The sequence below is a fragment of the Streptopelia decaocto genome (assembly GCF_964273445.1).
Source record: "Streptopelia decaocto genome assembly, chromosome: 6".
Classification (NCBI taxonomy): domain Eukaryota; kingdom Metazoa; phylum Chordata; class Aves; order Columbiformes; family Columbidae; genus Streptopelia; species Streptopelia decaocto.
Window position 1 is genome coordinate 16,080,613 of NC_138660.1, and position 17,860 is coordinate 16,098,472.

Below are 17,860 nucleotides of genomic sequence, written 5' to 3' on the forward strand. Positions count from 1 at the left end.
CTTAACTGCGGTAGAATTGGCTGTTCAATTTTTCTCCAAAAACTCAGTTTTTGACCTTAGGGGCAAAGGAGGAGAGAGGAACAGGAAGGGGTTTGTAGAGGTTGAGGTCCGTGAAGGTCAGATGGCCGAATGATTAAGGACTGAATGGAGGACTGAGCAGAGCTGGGTTCTGCTCCAGGCTGTGCTGATGTCTCTGGCAAGTAATCAGTTGTTCTGTATAAAGTTGCACAATGGGGTCCATCCTGGCTTGACTTCAGTAAGACTCTACACAAATGTAGCAGTATTTGTTAATAGGTTCACTTGTGGTGCCTTTTATTTTTTTTTTCAGTAAAAATAATGGAGAACTACATGTTCTCACCTCAGCAGTTAGGATTTGGATAAGAAAACCCCATTATTTTTGTAAAGTGATGACATGTAGAAAAATCTGCTGGAATTCAGGTATATGGAAAAAGTCATCTATCTAACATTACTTTCCCTTGCTGTTTTTAAAGACATGTAGACTCAATTTCTCTGTAAATTAACTTTTTTACCAAGGCACAAACATAAGTAAATACACTTAATAAAAATTAAGCATGGAATAATGTGGTACAGGAGAAAGTAGCAGGGGAAAAAGAAAGGTGAGACCTCAAAACTTCAGCTTCTCTTGGGGGAAGGGGAATTCAAGCCAAGCTACTCTGTTCTGCTCCTTGGCATTGCAGTTGCCCTGTTTATCCTTATCAAATACTAAAACAGAAAATATTTATTCTGTTCCCATAACATATTTTTCAGTCTTGCAAGTAATACTACAGGCATTCACGTTGTGTCCAAACCTGGTGTGATTTGATTCTAGCGATAAATCCGTCTGTCAAAATGGTCTGCAGATCCTTCAGAAATTGTATGAGAATCCTCTCTTAATGCTCAGTTCCCTTCTGAGTGGTCATTTGTAGTCAGAACTCTGTTTGCATAGATATTTTAAACTGCAGCAGGATTGTAGGCTGGTGGTTGGCAGCTGAGCTGTGTGTTTGTTGGTGCGACAGGTGGCTGACCAGCAGTCAGCCATGTTTGGAGAATGCTGCTTTCACCCAGGAGATGCCAAACTGACCATGGGAACAGGTGGTTTCTGGAGTGTGAATACTGGAGAGCGTCTCTTTGCATCACAGAGAGGTAAGCTAGTGAAATTTTACTTGTAGAGTATTTCACTTTACTTGACAGCTGTTGATGATAAGGAGACAAAAAGAGATAAAAAGGGTTATGCTTTTCTTCTGTCTTCAGTTGTAGAAAAACAGCTTGAAAGTGTTTTCAGAGCTGCGGAAAGTTTTAATTAGAAAAATGTAGATCTTAGTTATCCTGAAATATGATTCTCAAAGAGAGAATTTAAGTAATATCACTAATGATTATTTCTACCGCTTGCATACTTACTTTTTTTTTTAATTTTCCTTCACCTATTCTTCTTGATAGTCATATTATACAGTCCAGGAATGGAGAAAAAAGGGGTTCATCCTCTGGTTTCTCAGATCAAAATGTTCAGTGGATCATTGTAATTTCCTCCTCTTGAGCCCTTATGTTTTGAAGTACCTGCAGTTGAGGTAGTGCAGGATTAGCAATTACTACTTTTCTTTTAAAATACCGGAAAGGGGCTCCCCAGTGTGTTTCTAGTGTTTAAAACTTCATTGTTTTGAACATTTGTGGTCTGTCAAGCGTGTTAGTTTGTCATAGATGGCCATTTGTCAAGAAAGCAACAGATGATACTAAAGTAAATTTGCCTGCACAGTCTCTGTCATATTTTTCCATGGTTACTAATTTCAGGAAGCCTGCAATTTAAAATGGGAGGGTGGGGCTGGGGAGGAGGACAGTGGTGTCCCAAGGAGACTTTCACCAGCTAAAGTCAGGAAGGAGCTTGGCAAATACAGGAGTTGTGTCGGAACTGAATAGCAGGGACATTGAGTTCCCTATGAATACAAATGCATTTAGGCTAATTAATGATGTCATTGCAATGATACTTTTACTTAGGGAATCAAATGTATGTGATCTGTGCAAACATAATAGCAAAAACATGCTGTGAGGTTTTTCCATTTTGTTTTCTTTTAAAAAAATATATGGCTGTTGTGACCTGACAGGAGTTGAAACATACTGCTTTAGGCTGTTGTTTAGGCTGTTGTTTATGTTAAAATTATTTTCTCTATGTTCTTTGGCTGTCTGTGGTACAGTTAGTAGGACAAGTTAGTTGCCTAGCTTTCTCAGTGCCCTGGCCATGAAATGTAATGTGTTCAATCTTTAAAGTTGACATATGTATTTAAGACTGCAAGATGAATCCCTACAGTATCCTTGAGCAAGCTATTAATTAGCTGCTGGTCTAGTTTCTGATCTACATTTAGTTGCTATATATAACAGTTTAAAAAAAAAATAGTTCCTTTGAGAAAGCACTTCTCACAATTCAATGATGGAAGCATGTTGTATAGATTCTAAATCTACCTCTCTGGTAGTCTGTTAGATCTTAGTAGCTGTGGTCATGGCCAAGCGTCATGTCAATCCGTTCTCTGGACGTAGATGATCTTACATTACCAACGATTCTGGGGTGAGTGGCATCAGGAAGGCTACCTGACGGCCTTCTCTGGCCCTCGTTAGCTGTCTTTCTCTAGGACTTTTGCCTCAATGCATTGTTTGCTCTTGCTGCTCTGCAGCTTCACCTTTGGTACAAAATAAAGATTATAAGGGAGACCTGCACCAAGGGTCTGGAGATATGTATATCACCTTTTCCTTTCAAGAGACAAAACTTTAAGCAGGTACTGCTAATTGTTTTTCCTTGTAAGCACCAGAGTGCCTCCAGCAGTAAACCAGTTTCTGCAATTGCACTGATATTACCGTGCCACTCTTTTGGACACAGGCAAGTGAACTGGAGATGATTCAGTGAGAGATACTTGTATATCAGCAAAGTCACCTTGAGAAAGTAGATATTATCCTTAGATCCTTCTGATGCTTTTCTGGTAAATGACTGGGAGTCATTTACTTTAGTTGCGTTACTCATGATCTCCGAACCCTCTGCAGGGTCCCACAAGGTCTGGGTGCTTTCTTCACTCCAGCAGTTACAGCACTTGGCTTGGGTGAAGTTTTTATTGCAGTGGCCACTGAATGCTTAGGTCCTTATCGAGTGGCCTGAAAACTGTTTGTCCAGCTGCAGTGCTGGAGAACATGTTCTATTCAGCCAGATAACGAAGTCTTTTTGCTTTAGCATACAAGCAGAATTCTGCAGGACTTTTGTGTTATGTCCTTACTAATACAGATATCAGATAAGAAGGTCTTTGGGTTCACACTGACAATTTTTAATAGTATGTTTCTCTTGTCTTTGTCAAAGTTTCAACATATTGAGGGGGGAAGGGGAAAACAAATTGTCAGGTTTATCTTCATTGTTCACTATTGATTTCTGATGTAATAGTATCTTCAGGCAGACGGCTCTTTCATAACTGTGTTATCAAATCAACTAACAGTGTTTGCCGTATGCTTTTCTGCCTTTCTTCGGAGGGATAAGGAAAACAAAAAATTTCAGAGTCATTATTTTTTTTTTGAGTCACTGCCAAGTCAAAACTATTTGGTGGAAATCAATTGTAACTTCCTGCAGATCCAATCATCTGAAGCCTAGAAGTGCTAATCTTTAGCAGTTATAGACAAAGTATGTTGCCAAATATTTTTAATGAGTTTGGATGTTGCTTTTGTTGTTTATATTAGGCAAATGTACAGGTAAAATGCTATAGTTAACTGATGGAAGCCTTTATTGGGGACAAGGGTGGGGAAATTGTGAAACTAGCTTGCTCTGTTTGCTTTCTGTGTGAGGAAGCACTGCATATTGAAAAAGGACTAAAACAGTATTAGCTTTTTCATCCAGTTCTATGAATAAGATCCATGTTCTAGCTTTGTATAGTTTGGGGTTTTTTTGTGTGTATATGTCTGGTTTAGTATTTGTGCTTTCCATCTGAAAGCCCAGCATTCATGTTTTATGTTTTGAGGAAGTAAATTCTGATATTTTAGAAACCATTGGGGAAAATTATATAGCTTGAAAACAAATAGGAGAACATTTTTATTTTTTTATGGTAGTACATAGAATCTCTTATATTTTTTTAAGTGCAGATAGCTCTTCTCTTTACCTTAAAGAGAGTTGTGGTTTTTAGGTGTGGTTTTTTGTTTGTTTTTTTTTTTTTTTTTGTGATTTGATAGTGGGTTTTTGTTAGGTTAACTTTGTTTTAACAAACTATTGTTTAAGTCTCCTGTAATTCCATCATTAATTTTTAAACAATTTAACCTCTATCAGTAACACTTTTTTAGATTGAATTCTGCAAAAGAATTGAATAAAAACTACTTTTTTTAATTTGGATTATTGTCCGGAAACATTTAATTTAACTAAGTGTTTTGTTTAATGGAAAATTATTAAGGTCTGTATCCACTCATTGGTTGGAAGATTGGGGAAGAAGTTGTTTACTTAACTGAAGGCTGTATGTCTGACGTTGGCACTGCCATAAAATGGGCTCAGGATATAAGTAAGTAATTCTTTAATTTTATAGAAGGTAAAATACATTACTACTTTCAAGAAAACGTTTTATAGGGCTTTAGTTATGTTATTTGGCTTGGCTTTGTTATCCACAATTGAAGAAACCAGACTACATGTCTTGGACAGTGCAAAATGTTTTGTCTCGTTAGTGAGTTCTCTGCCCAGCGTGTTTACTGCGGGGAGTCTGGTTCGCACAGTCATCTCCTCATCAGACTCTGCCTCTCACACCCTCCTACCTGTGTAGGCTTTGATTTTCCTGAAACATTTGATTCCTCACTTGCTTTCTCTTGAGCATGACAAACTTCCAGATGCCTGCGCTTTTTTTTTTTAACCTGGTATCCAGACTCGAATAGAAATAGTGTAAAGGAGACCTGTGTAAAGTTACAGGTGTTCTGGTTTAGGGTATTTGAACTTGAGTTTTCAGTTGAGGAGAAGCACAGAAATTGCCTACTGATTCAGTCTAGGTAGCATGGTTGTAAATCCAGTATTCCACAAACAGTTGTTTTAATGCTTCTGAGAGATCTTTAGCTGTACCTCTCAGAATTAACAACAGATTTGAGTTACATGAAAATGAAGTGAAGAACTTCATTTCTGAAAGTAACAGTGGTGTGTATGTTGCTTCGCATAGAAGTAATATGCCTTTGGACTATGGCTACTATGTAATGACAAGATTTGCATTCCAGATTAATAAAAGACTAAGAAAAATACTAGCTCTATGGTAGTTGATATCCAAAGCCACTGATTGTTTGTAGGATAACTTTCCTGAGTGTTCTAATAAACTATTTACTTTGCTTACTTATAAATTTAGTACACCTTTACTGGGGTGCAGAAAAAGGAATTACTGCCTCAAACTTTAGGTTGTCTGGAAAAGGTCTTCCTGAAGTGTAGCTGACCACAAAATTCCAAGTTTCTTGAAGTTGTCCATTTCTGGTGCATATGTGCATATACTGCTCACATATGTGCCCTTAAGGATTAGTTGTGACTCAGATTGGTCCTCGTGTCTTTGTCTGAGCGTAGAGAGTAACAGCCACTGGTGTTCTGAGGCAGTAACTCACTTCATCACACGGTTCAGTGCTGCAGATGAAAGTATCAGTGGTACATATATAAGCTTGCTACTTCCAATTACATGCTTAAAATTGATACATATCCATATAGAATTTATCCATACTTAAAATGGTTATTGTTGGTATATGCAGAGGAATAGTATAAGAGATTTTTTAGCCAGCCAGTAGTGGAATGGATATGACCTATAATTGTTACCACAGGCAAAAATTGGGAAAGTTTTAGAGGGAGATAAAAAAATAGGCATGCTGCTATAAACTCTCTCATAAGCAAGACCTGTATTTACTGGAAATATTATTTCAGATAAGCAGAATTCAGAAACTTTTATCAGCTTTACAAATAAAGAGAAGGGTAAAACTGCTCTACAGAAGGAATTGGGCTGAAACACAAGGTAAACTAATGGCCTCAGTAAGGATGGTGAGACTCAGTGTGGATGAAGATGAGACATAGAATAGTGGTAAAAGTTTGGAAATAGGAATGTCTGCAGCAAGACAACCTTAGTTTAATGGGCTTCTTTTAGTGGGATAAGATCACTTCCAAGAATTTTGAAAAAATAGTATGTGGAATTTCAAGGTGAAGTAAACCTTACTTAACATTTTTGTTCTCTGTCGTGACATAGAGGTACTATATGTAGTTCAGTAACAGCAAATAAAACAGGAAGGAAACAATGTGATTTAGGCTTATTAGTCTGGGCACAATAGAATCCAAAGCTTTCAAAGAAATTTATGAAGGTTACAAAGGTAAATTGAAACTCCTGGCAAGTTACCAAGATGGGTTTTTCGAAGATAAATTGAGCTAGATTAATCTAATTTGTCTTTGATTGGGAAAATTTTCTTTTTCAGACAAGAAAAAGCAATAGCTCTCATTTACAGCAGATATCTAGTCTTCTGTAAAAATACGTTATGTGGCTACATAAGACATAATTAGTTAAAACTACAGAAGATGGGTGTTAGTACAAGAACTGCATGTGGGTAAAGAACAAGCTGAAGAGGGATGTCGATAGAGTTGTGAAAGGAGACATCCAGCTATGCAAGGCAATGAAAGTAGTGTCTATCAAACAGGTGATATTAGGACCTCAGTCACTTGTAAAAATATTAAGGGTGCTGAGAAAATATGACGGGTATTAAGGACTGTCTCTGTAGTCATTTGGTGCTTGGGCTGACAATAACAACATCTTTGGGGAGAAAACCAGGTTTTTTGGTTTTGGTTTTTAGCATACATAGGGTGCCACTGTTAGTGTTCTCAATTCTCATGTCTGTTTGGAAAGCTAATGACCTCTTACAAGATCTGGAAGTTAAAAGGCTATAGCATAATGGAGATGAGAGAATCCTTTTGAATTTAGTCTTCATCTGAATAGGACTTTTTTTTAATGTGACTGATAGCCATGAAATACAGAAGTGATTATTTCCCTTGGAATATATATTTTAAGAATATTACACAAAGAAATAGTCTAACTCTAGATTTTTGTCTCTTAGTAATACATGAAGAAATTGAAGTGAATAATAAAAGCATATGACTTATGCATCTTTACAGATCTTTTCACCAATGTAGATGAAACAGAAAAAATGGCACGGAGTGTTGTTGATTCTCAAGGCGTTTGTTTTGTTCCAGGTTTTCAGGTAAAAATATTATTCTTGATATAATTGAGAATATATTTTTAATAACCCAGTTAAAATTTTAACCTTTACATGTTTAAATGTAGTAACTTTCATCTTCCCACAGCTGGGCCATCTTGTCTAGATGGTGCTTTTGCCAAGAATGGTTGGACCAGATGATCCTTATGGTCCCTTCCAACCTGGTATCCTATGATTCATTCTATACTACTCAGGTTCTTATTCTCTGTCCCTTACCACAATATATAGAGATCATTGTCCCATGAGAATGCTTAAACACCACCCCCCCCATGAGAAAAACCCTGTGAAACAAGAAAATTACTTCCATTTTTCAGATGGAGACTTGAGGGAGAGATAAACTAAATGACTTGCCTACGGTAGCTCGGGCAGTTCCTGCAGAGATGAAAACCGATCCCATAGCCTTTCTGCCTCACGCAAAGCCTTCATCGAGACAATACTTCTAATCGCTGTTCTAAAATAATTCATTTTATTCTGCCTGTTTTAAACATGTAGATTGCAATTAATTAATACTTAAATATGAGCAAGACTGCCGTGTCCTGGTGTTACAAAAGGCATAGACAGTAATATTTAGACACTTCTTTGATATGCAGATTTCAGTCTGTATTAGATTTTTCCCTTTATTTTAAAGTTTGTGCCTTGTTGCTGAGCACAATGTGTCATAAGGAGCTCCTGATATTTGTTCTTCACTTTGTCCCTTCTTTTTCCCAGTAGCTTGTTTTCACCTTCCTCTCTATTTGAGGAACTTCCTGCAATTACTTGATGCCCTCTGGGTCACAAGCTCTGAGTTCTTTTTGCTTGCTTTCCATTTGTGCGAGAGACTTATGTATCCTCATATCTGTCCTTTCTACCTCTGATTTGTGATCCCTCTTGAGTTTCATTACAGGTATGAATTCCTGTCTCTGTGCAGAGGCAGCGACAAGGGTGATACTGATACCGCAGTTCAGTCTAGCATATTAGTCTAGATTAGAATTGATGAGAGTTCCAGTGAATACATTACATTAAATGGCAAATTGTGATAGCAGAGGAGCTGACATACTGTCTGTTCAGCTACAAAGCAGTTGCTTCTAGTATATGTTTGACAGTTGGTAATAATAGTTTCTAATAATAGTTTCTAATTTGTTACCACAAAGTGTGACAGAGCTGCAAGTCAGAGCTCTTGGACAAACCTTCATACAGAATGAAAATAAACAGATTTTGCTAATATAGCCATTGCTAGCTTGGGGACTGTGCAGAGCCCCGAAACCTTATCTGCTTATGCCACTTTCCTAAGCAGTATGAGACAATCTGACTGAAAGCCCGTGTTCAGCAGCATAGCTGTTTCTACATTTTTGGTTTGTCAACATAAAAATACCCAACGTCTCCACAAAACGTTGTCTTGCTAATCAGTGTTGCTGTATAGGAAAGACTCTGTGCTGTAGCCCTGGTCTTCAACTTGTCATTTGGAATATTAGCATTATAAACTGTATTGGACAGATGGACCAGGCAAGATGAAGGGAAAGCTGTTGCTGTGCTCTGGGAGTTGAGTAAGGTCTGTCATCACCTGGTTCTTCAATGCATAGACAGCTGATGTTTGAACCTGTCAGGTGCCACTGTGCTGCCCAAAGAGAATCACAGAATGTCAGAGATTGGAAGGAACCTCAAAAGATCGCCTAGTCCAATCCCCCCACTGGAGCAGGAACACCCAGGCAGTTTGAATGTCTCCAGAGTAGGAGACTCCACAACCTCCCTGGGCAGCCCATTTCAGGCCCCATCACCCTCACTGGGAAGACGTTTCTTCTCATATTTAAGTGGAACCTCCTGTGTTCCAGTTTGTACCCATTACCCCTTGTCTTATCATTGGTTGTCACTGAGAAGAGCCTGGCTCCATTCTCCTGACAGTCATCCTTTATATATTTGTAAACATTAATGAGGTCACCCCTCAGTCTCCTCCAAGCTAAAGAGACCCAGCTCCCTCAGCCTTTCCTCATAAGGGAGATGCTCTACTCCCTTAATTATCTTTGTGGCTCTAGCAAACAAAGAAAAACCATTAAGATAAAAACAGTATTCTGGGTTTTGCTCAAAAATCACTGTCTTCTATTTTCTCTTAGAAGTCTTAGATAGGAATGTGTTAGTTTGAATACATATATTTTAGAGCTACATGGCATGTTTGTGACAGCTTATGTCTCTGTGTGGGTCGAAAAGTACATTTAATTTTGATCTTCACTGGTCTACCATGCTTGGTTTGATTGTTCCCAGGACTAGTGGTTTTTTCCTAAAGAAACTTAGCATCTTTAACCTTACCTTTGTGTAAGTCCTGTATGGTAATGGAACAAAGCAAAGCAAAATTTCACTTCTGCTGCTGGTAGCTCAGCTACTTTCTTTCAACCAGCCGACCTAATCATTTACATTTATTTTTAAGGGTATAAAACTTGATTATGTGGAGATGCTTCCATTTAGCATTTACTCTGAGTAATTCTGCTGTGGATAAGTAAATGTTGAGCCACACCGAATTTCAATATTTGCAAACAGGAATCCTGAGGTGGACAAATGTTAGTCTGAATCTTTTTTGAACTCTTAATCCTATTAATATTCAAGTTCTACAGATGCTGGTAAAACCTCTCTTTTGTTTGGCTGGTTTTTGTTTTGCTTTGCGGGTTTGTCTCTCCCTTGCTTTCTTGACACTGTCTCCAGAAGAAACCTGAGCTGGCTTCTTGGTAAACATTGATTCAGTCTTTTTTCACCCAATTCTAATATTCCTAGTCCAACTTTAGAATCTGTATTTAGAAAACTGAATGGATTTCTCTTCAGCTGTGACATCTAGTTACCTAACAGTATCCACCAATCTGGATTTCTTTGCTTTTGAAAAGCCCTGTGTATTTCAGTTGAACACAGTAACAGAATCTGTGTCAATTTAGAAACTGAGTGGAGTAAAAACAGTGTGAAAAGGGACATGAACAGAGCTGAACATTCCTGGGACTGTAACGTGTCTGCTTAGCTTCATGGCCAGGTGGTAACACAAAGTGATTGTATGGTCGTGTTTCTTAGACCTTAAAATGACAGTGGTTGGGGAGGGTTCTTGTGAAGCCTACATGTTGGTTTCCTACAGAGTAAAATGTTTCTGTACTTGTCCGTATTAAGGCAATAAGAACAAGTTTGTTTTTTACCGAATTCCACTGCTGTGATGCAGCGTAGAGAGGAGCATCATTGTGAAAGTGTATTTAAAGTTAATATGTGCTTCAATCATTTTTCCACTTATTCTGCTAGAAATAGGTGTTTCCAGGGTTAATTTGCTGTGGTGAGTAGTAACACCAAAAACTTAGGACTCTTCATTGGAGTGTATGCAGATATTATGCACTGCTACTTTTTTATCTTTTTTTTTTTTTTATGATTGATTCTTTCAGGATGCTCACCCTTACATAGAATATGAGCCTGCACTTTTTAGTTTATTATCTTTTTATATGAAAATCAGCAAACTTGGAAGCCATGGATCCTTATTGTGCTACTGGGATGGACAAGTAGTTCCATTCTTAGAATGGGAAAGGTAGTTATACATGGAAAAAAAGCAGTATTTTCTTTTACTTTAAGTTTCTTCTATTTAGGAACTTTTGCAAAATTCCAGTTTTTCCTTTAGGCTGTGTGTACCTATCCATACGTGTTCTTGTTGGTTTTTGTTGTGTGTGGGTTTGGTTGGTTTTGGTTTTTTTTACATATGTTAGCAGTTTCTTAATTTTTAAATACGTGTGTACGTATTCTATAAGCATGAAATTCAAACTTCTCGTAAGTGTTGTCATAATTGATATTTAGCACAACACAACTGGACAGGATTGTTTCAATTTAAAAATTACTGTCTACTATGAAAATAAGATGTACCATTGTCACAAACCAGGTATGGGCCAGCAAACTCATATTTTGTGATAAAGTTCATCGAAGGGGTGAAGAGGAGATTATCAATCAGTCCTCCAGTTCTGCAAAAAGAAGACAGTGATCATTAGAATTTTAGCTGAACTCTTTAGCAGTGTCACTGAAAACAGGCTGTAGTATAAAATAACCAAGTATGACCATCCTTTTCAGTGTTACTTTTAAAACTCAGTTTATCTTTCAGCAGTTCAGAAGTGTTTAAAAAAAAAAGTGTGTGTGCGAAACCTTCCTAGAGAACAGCAATACCAGTGTGCCCTGTCCTACACACCTAAAGTGTACACTATATGTATTTTAAAGAGAAGTCGTGCAGATTACTGGGTGTTAGTATGTCAAATTTGGAAGAAGTCACTTAAACCTTTTACCTGTTGAAAAAAGCTATTTAAACTGTTCACTGAGTTAGCTAAAATAACACTATATACCTCTTACATATTGTTTTCAATTTTCTTCTTTCATTATGCTGCCTGTAATTGTCGTAAGTTATTTTTTTTCTTACTCTTTGACTTCTTTCTCAAAAGCCAACAAATACAATTCACCGAACTCACGGTGACATCTTTTCTGCAGGTTTCTGTGAATGACCCATATTTATGTGCTTCTTTCATGGGGCTGAAACCTTCCACTACCAGAAACCATCTTGTACGAGCTATATTGGAATCTGTAGCTTTCAGGTACTACTTTGTTAATTACCTTGCTTTTATTTTCCTACAGTTACTTTTATTTTGATCAGCAGTGTTAAATGGATGCATGGACTTCTGCAGTTTGTAAAATATAAAGTGTAGTAATTCATTACTGTTACATTTAAAAGTTTTAGCTGCTTCCCTTTTTTTCTTTTCACACTTTACAAATAAACTCATATGTATTTGTTAGGTCATTTTTATAATTGAAAAACTCTTATATCATTACTTAATTATTGTTTTCTGTATGTTCTAAGAATGTTTTCTGTTTAACATTTGTCCTGACAGTGTTTTGTCAGAAGCTGTAGCCCAGTCCGGCTCTGTTTAAAGTATCCCTGAAGCTGAAATTTTTATGTTAGTTCTGTGGGTAAAGTCTGAATTTTTGGTATGTTATAAAACATGGTAATAGGCATCTTTAAAGATGTGAATGGACAACAACATTTTTTTTCTGCACTGTAAGAGAAACATGACATGCAATAATTCCTGAACTGAAGCACAGGTCTCTTGAAAACAGGCATGTTGAGAAACTAATTTTATTCAAATACGTGACTAGAGAAGGGTAGAGATCCTTTGTGTGTAGATTTTCTCCTATTAAATGAAATGGTTTCAGAACAAATCAAACTTACAGCCTTTGGAGGTTCTCTTTAAAGAACAGCTGGATGAACTCTGATGAACACTGTCAGTCTGCTTTCCTCATTCTAAACCACTTGTTTCATCAACAACTCCATCATATCTGTAGAAACCCATCATCACTTTCAGGTGGGAATAAATGTACCTTCTACAGGGACTTGTTACAGAATGGGCTGGGATTTAGTCCTTTTTTTTTTTTTTAATGCAGTTTTGAAACTTGTAGCTAATGCAGCATTTCTCACACAACTGAGGCCTTTTTTGCCTTGTATTTTATTTTCTGACTATGTAGATACTGGAAACACTTTATGGAATATATAATGCTTAATTCAACTAATTATTTTTTTTTTTGAAGAAACAAGCAGCTTTATGATATCATTGTGAAGGACGTACGCATTCCTCTTCAAAATATTCGGTAAGTTCTATGTAACTTTTAACTTTGATACGTGGGAATTTGAATTAAATAGGTGTGAACTTTATTACGCATTTTATTTTACTGTCACCATCCCTGGAGGGGTTTAAAAGGCATTTAGGTGAGGTTCTTAGGGACATGGGTTAGTGCCAGAGTTAGATTAGGTTATGGTTGGACTCAGTGACCCTGAGGGTCTCTTCAACTGACATGATTTTGTGAAGACGTTAGTTAAAACTGGATCTATTCATGAAGGAAAGAGGAAGAATATTTTTGCAATTCAATTGTGAATACATTGGTTTTGATTCAGTCTTTAAAGAAGCACATGAAATTTAGTAAGGTAACTGTGATCCCTAGTATACACTTTTCACAAGTGTTGGAAAAATTTAGCTGAATTGTTTCTCATGCTGAGAAAGCTCTCCAACATTTCTCCTGGCAGCCAGGGGTCACCATGATACCATGGTCAAGAACAGAGAGGAGAGTCTTCCTGTCCCTCTTCCAGCTTTTTTCCTGATGCCCATGCAAAGGATTTAGACTGGTGGGCACGTTGAGAAATCAGACTTTTGAGAAGTGGAAAAAAAATGATAGTACAAAGTGGGGGGAGGTAAAAGTTTCTGCCTTACATCATGTACTGGAACAGAATAGGCAAAGATGAGGAACATCCAGGCTTGGGGTTTTAATTACGAGGAAAATTTGAGAAGTATTGGAATCTTTGATTCCTTAGGAAGCTTTTTTACATAGAAAATTGCATCAAAAATTTGAGAAGTCATATTAAGACTGCGAACTGAAAAATGGGAAGTATGGAGGTGCTGCTTAGGGAACATGAGAATTCTGAACCCATTTACCTTGTAATGTAAACTTTAAATTGTATGATCATGTTCTGTTTTACTCATTAATATGAAATTGCTGTTTGATATACTGACTGTGATAGTTAAATATGATCAGTAGCAATTCAGCTTCTGGATTAAGCATTAGGAGATACTGAGATACACTTAAAGGGTTTTCCAGTAGGGTTGTTAACTGCTCTCCCGTGCTTTTGTCCACACATCTTTAGTATCTGTCCGTTACCTTTGATTTTTTTAATCGTTTTTATCCCAGAAATATGTTCATTCTCTTTTTATCTCTTTTCCTGTATCTTTCCTTTCTTCTCAGTCTCTGGCTCCTACAAAGTTGTTTTCATTAGCCCTCTACATTCCTGTTCCTTTTCTTTGCTTGTCTCAACACCATCAAGGAAGGAACCCTCAGTTTTAGTCCTCGTGTCCTGTGTTGTAGGTTGTCTTATTTTTACAGACAAAGGAAAATGCATGTCACTGGCATTAAGGAAGTGAGCTTGCCAGTTAAAGGTTTTTATGCCATAGCGTACAGGTGGTAACCCTTCTTAACTGTATGTACAAAGAAGCAAAACCACGTACCATCACTGATCGGGCAGTGTCTCCTGATTTTACTTTCAAAAACAGCCAAAACATTTATGCAAAAGTTTTCTGAGGCATCACGTCACAGAGAAGATTTCAGCTGGCATAAATGAAGATTTTTAAGCAACTGTTAAGTTTTATTACCCAACACTTTCTATACTAAGAATAAACAGTAGATGTCTTTACAGCACCACAGTTGATAGAACAACAGCTCTGTACCTGGCTGCTGTTGGAGTCCAACAGCATAACCAACCAGTCAGTGACAATTCAAAGATTGCTTTCTGTTATAGTTGGTTTTTGTTTGCAAGAGTGATTATTTTGCACCACTAGTAATCAAATGATTAAAGATCAGCATTGATAAGTTCTAGTTTTATCCATTACAAGGGTCTTCATGATGTAATTAGGAAAATAGATGCCTCGTTCTCATATTCCTCATAAAAAGAAGCAACTGTGAAGTATTTTAACGAACTACTACAAAGATTTGGTAGTAATGAAAGAAGTATTTTCTAGGTCTGAGAACACTTGAAATGGTTTGTTTAATGTAATGAGTTTGACTCTTGTCATGTGGTGATACCCATGTAAAGGTTCTGTTCTGAACCCCAACATTTCAACCAGGTTGATGTAGTTTTAGAAGACAGAGCTTTCATATATTTTGATAATGTGTCTGGCCTGTGTCTGTCTACTGTTCTGCCCCCAGTTTATAGGCACCTTGTGCAGGCCTCTAAATTTGCCCATGAAATGGAAATGCATTTGTGCATGAGTGACAGGAAGATTTACGCATGGGTATGAAACGCCAGAAGTTGTTTTCTGAAATGTTGTCAATAAGCATTTGAACTAAACACTTTTTTTTTTTTTTACTTTTTCTTCCCTTCTCACTATAGAGCTGATGGAGGTGTCAGTAATAATAGTTTTGTCATGCAGATGACTTCAGATTTAATTAATAAGAAAATAGAAAAACCTGCAAATGCAGACATGTCTAGTCTTGGTGCAGCTTTTCTAGCAGGCCTTGCTTCAGGTATGTATACCTTCAAAGGGGTTTTGTTTTCCCCTTCATAATGCACATTTGTGAATAAAGGAAAAAAATCAGAAAAAAAGTTCATAACTTCAAATAATTGTAAAACCTCCCCAAACTTTAGCCATTGTTGTGGGAATCCAGGGTAAGCAGTGTTTATGTTTCTCTGTGTAGTTCTTTGTACCCATGTACTTGTATTTGATGTACTAAAGAAACAGATGATAGTCATACATAAACCAAATGAAGGACCGTATTTGTATTTCTAACACAATGTCCCAATTCACTGAGCAGTCGCATGCTTGGTTGGTTTTACATAAATGAATAGTGACAATGAGTTTAATGTGAAAAGTATCTGCATATGTGTTTGTAAGATTAATTTACATTTAGAAGGATATACTGCTGGAGAAGAAAGAGGTGACCCTCCCTTTTTCTTGACCTGGACACTGCATCCCCTCCCATGTTTGCAGTGTCTGGAATGGTGCCCGGTGGGGGTGGATCACGTAACAAACTGCTGTGCTAACGTGCAGCCCTGTCACTCATACTGAAGCTGTGCCCTCTCATCTGTGAACCGAGTCTTTATTCTTTGGGGTTTTCACAATGGAAGTAAAAAATAAACTATTAACAGGGAAAAAATGCAGCTCTATTCACAAGGAATTGTATATAGTTAACCAGACTTAAAACTACAAACTGGCAATGGTTTTGCTGAATGGAAGTGTGTTTTGTAGGTGGATATTAAATTCATTCAGTCGTTTTGATACATAAATATCTGTATGATAAAAACTATATACTGAGGTAAGACTTACTCAGCAATTAGAACTATAAGAAAGCTGCAGCCCTTGATAGACAAGAATGATTCAATAGCATAAATTAATCTCAGTACATAACACCAGCATTTTTTCTGCCATTTATGCAGTTGTTAAGACACTAGAAAGCAACTAGTGCTAAGTTTTTGTTTCTGTGGCGCTTCTTTGTTGGGAGGGACCTGCAGCCGAAAGATCAGTGTGGACGAAACCTAAGGGGATGTGAGTGTAGCAGAGCTGTTCCTTGGAAACGGTCCCAGTTCAGCAGATGTGCTCTTGTCAGGATTCCAAACAAGTGGATGCTAGTGGAAAAGAGTTTCACATGTTAAAAGTATGCTTCCCTCTGAGAAAGTTGTTGACTGAGTAAAGAAGAGCTGTCATGAGTTCTTACTGTGTTTCTGCTTTGGATCCCTTGGAAATAAATTAGAACAACTCAAAAATAACATACTTGCAGTTGAGATTGAGAATGAACTTTCTGGTTTTAGGATTTTGGTCTGACAAAGAACAACTAAAGAAGCTAAGGCGGATAGAAGCTGTTTTTGAGCCCCAGAAGGACTCTGAGGAATACAAACCTGCTATGGATACCTGGCTACAAGCAATGAAGCGCTCCCTCCGCTGGTAGAAGTTGGCATTTTAATTATAGAAGAATTATTTTTTTAATTCATATTTATAATCTTGACCTTAACAGGGCCGTAAAAGCCATAACTAAAATTTGTGATGGTGTATATATAAAGTTATACGGTACTTCAGTTACCCCCCTGCTGCCAGACTACTTACCACACCACAGCGAACCTTCATACCGTCCCTGTGACAGCTGTACTCCAGCTGCAGCGTTTGTGTCCCTTCAGTGACCTCCTTTGGGTGGCCCAGCTCCTTGAATCCTACCATGTACTAGAGATGGGGACTGTTTTCTGCTGAGGAACTAGTGTTCCTTCTGATCTTTAAAATTTTTATATGTTAATCATTAAGGAAGAGTAAAAGGCACATATACCTCCCTAGGCATTTCTAAGAAAAATAAAATGATTGTTGGGAAGGGGGTTGTGATGAACTTGATTGTCTACAAAGATATTTTGTTATTAGTAGCCTGTTACCACCTTTTGGTTGACTTTGTAAGGAAGCATTTGACCCAGCTCTGTGATCATGTGTTTGTGCACTAAATTAAGATGAAATACAAAAGCAAGCAGGCTTTCAGTACTCCATTAAAAAAAAAAAAAAAAAAATCCAGGATTTTGGTAGCTGATGGTTCCTATCTAGTTTGTAGCTCAATTTTTTTTAATTTTATAAAGATCAAAAAGCTATATTACCTGACATGCCTAATACAAAGACATTAAAAGTAGTTACAAGTATTCTTACTTGTAAAAATCTGTAACATTAGTATTTTCAAGCCCATTGTTAAGTCCTATTATTATTTGCTAAAAGGGTGTCAAAAGTCTATTTTTGAAGCTATGAATTACTTTTATATTTTTAAACAAATTATAATTAAATAAATATCTAGTTAATCTTATGTATTTGTTTATCACTAAACTTAAATTATAATTTTCTCAGGAGTGTGTGTAAGTCAGTTTCAAAAATGTCAAATTAACGTTTTCATTTCAGAATAGTATCAAATTCAAGCTGTGGGTGATTGTGGTCCCCAGATACTGGAGACAAGAAACGTTTATAGATATAACGTTATTGAGGAGGGCCAAAGAACTAAAATTCACTTTTTCTCATGCTGAAACACAGAAGGCCAAATCATACAACATACCCTCAATTTCTTTTGCAGTTATCTACCATGAGTTGGAACATCTATTCTAGCTGTGTTCTTCTTCAGTCTA

The 17,860-nt window shown here is 37.1% G+C and overlaps 1 protein-coding gene across 2 annotated transcripts in view; it reads left to right on the plus strand.

Annotated features, from left to right (window-relative positions):
- GK5 (glycerol kinase 5) overlaps positions 1-17,547 on the plus strand; it is a 29,589-nt gene extending 12,042 nt beyond the window's left edge. For both annotated transcript variants that reach the window (XM_082054944.1, XM_082054943.1), the window contains exons 10-16: positions 1,017-1,143; positions 4,404-4,508; positions 7,115-7,200; positions 11,674-11,777; positions 12,766-12,825; positions 15,113-15,246; positions 16,529-17,547. In XM_082054944.1, the coding sequence (XP_081911070.1) occupies positions 1,017-1,143; positions 4,404-4,508; positions 7,115-7,200; positions 11,674-11,777; positions 12,766-12,825; positions 15,113-15,246; positions 16,529-16,665 (753 nt within the window). In that variant the 3' untranslated portion in view covers positions 16,666-17,547. The remainder of the gene's footprint in view (positions 1-1,016; positions 1,144-4,403; positions 4,509-7,114; positions 7,201-11,673; positions 11,778-12,765; positions 12,826-15,112; positions 15,247-16,528) is intronic.
- Positions 17,548-17,860: the final 313 nt, after the last annotated feature.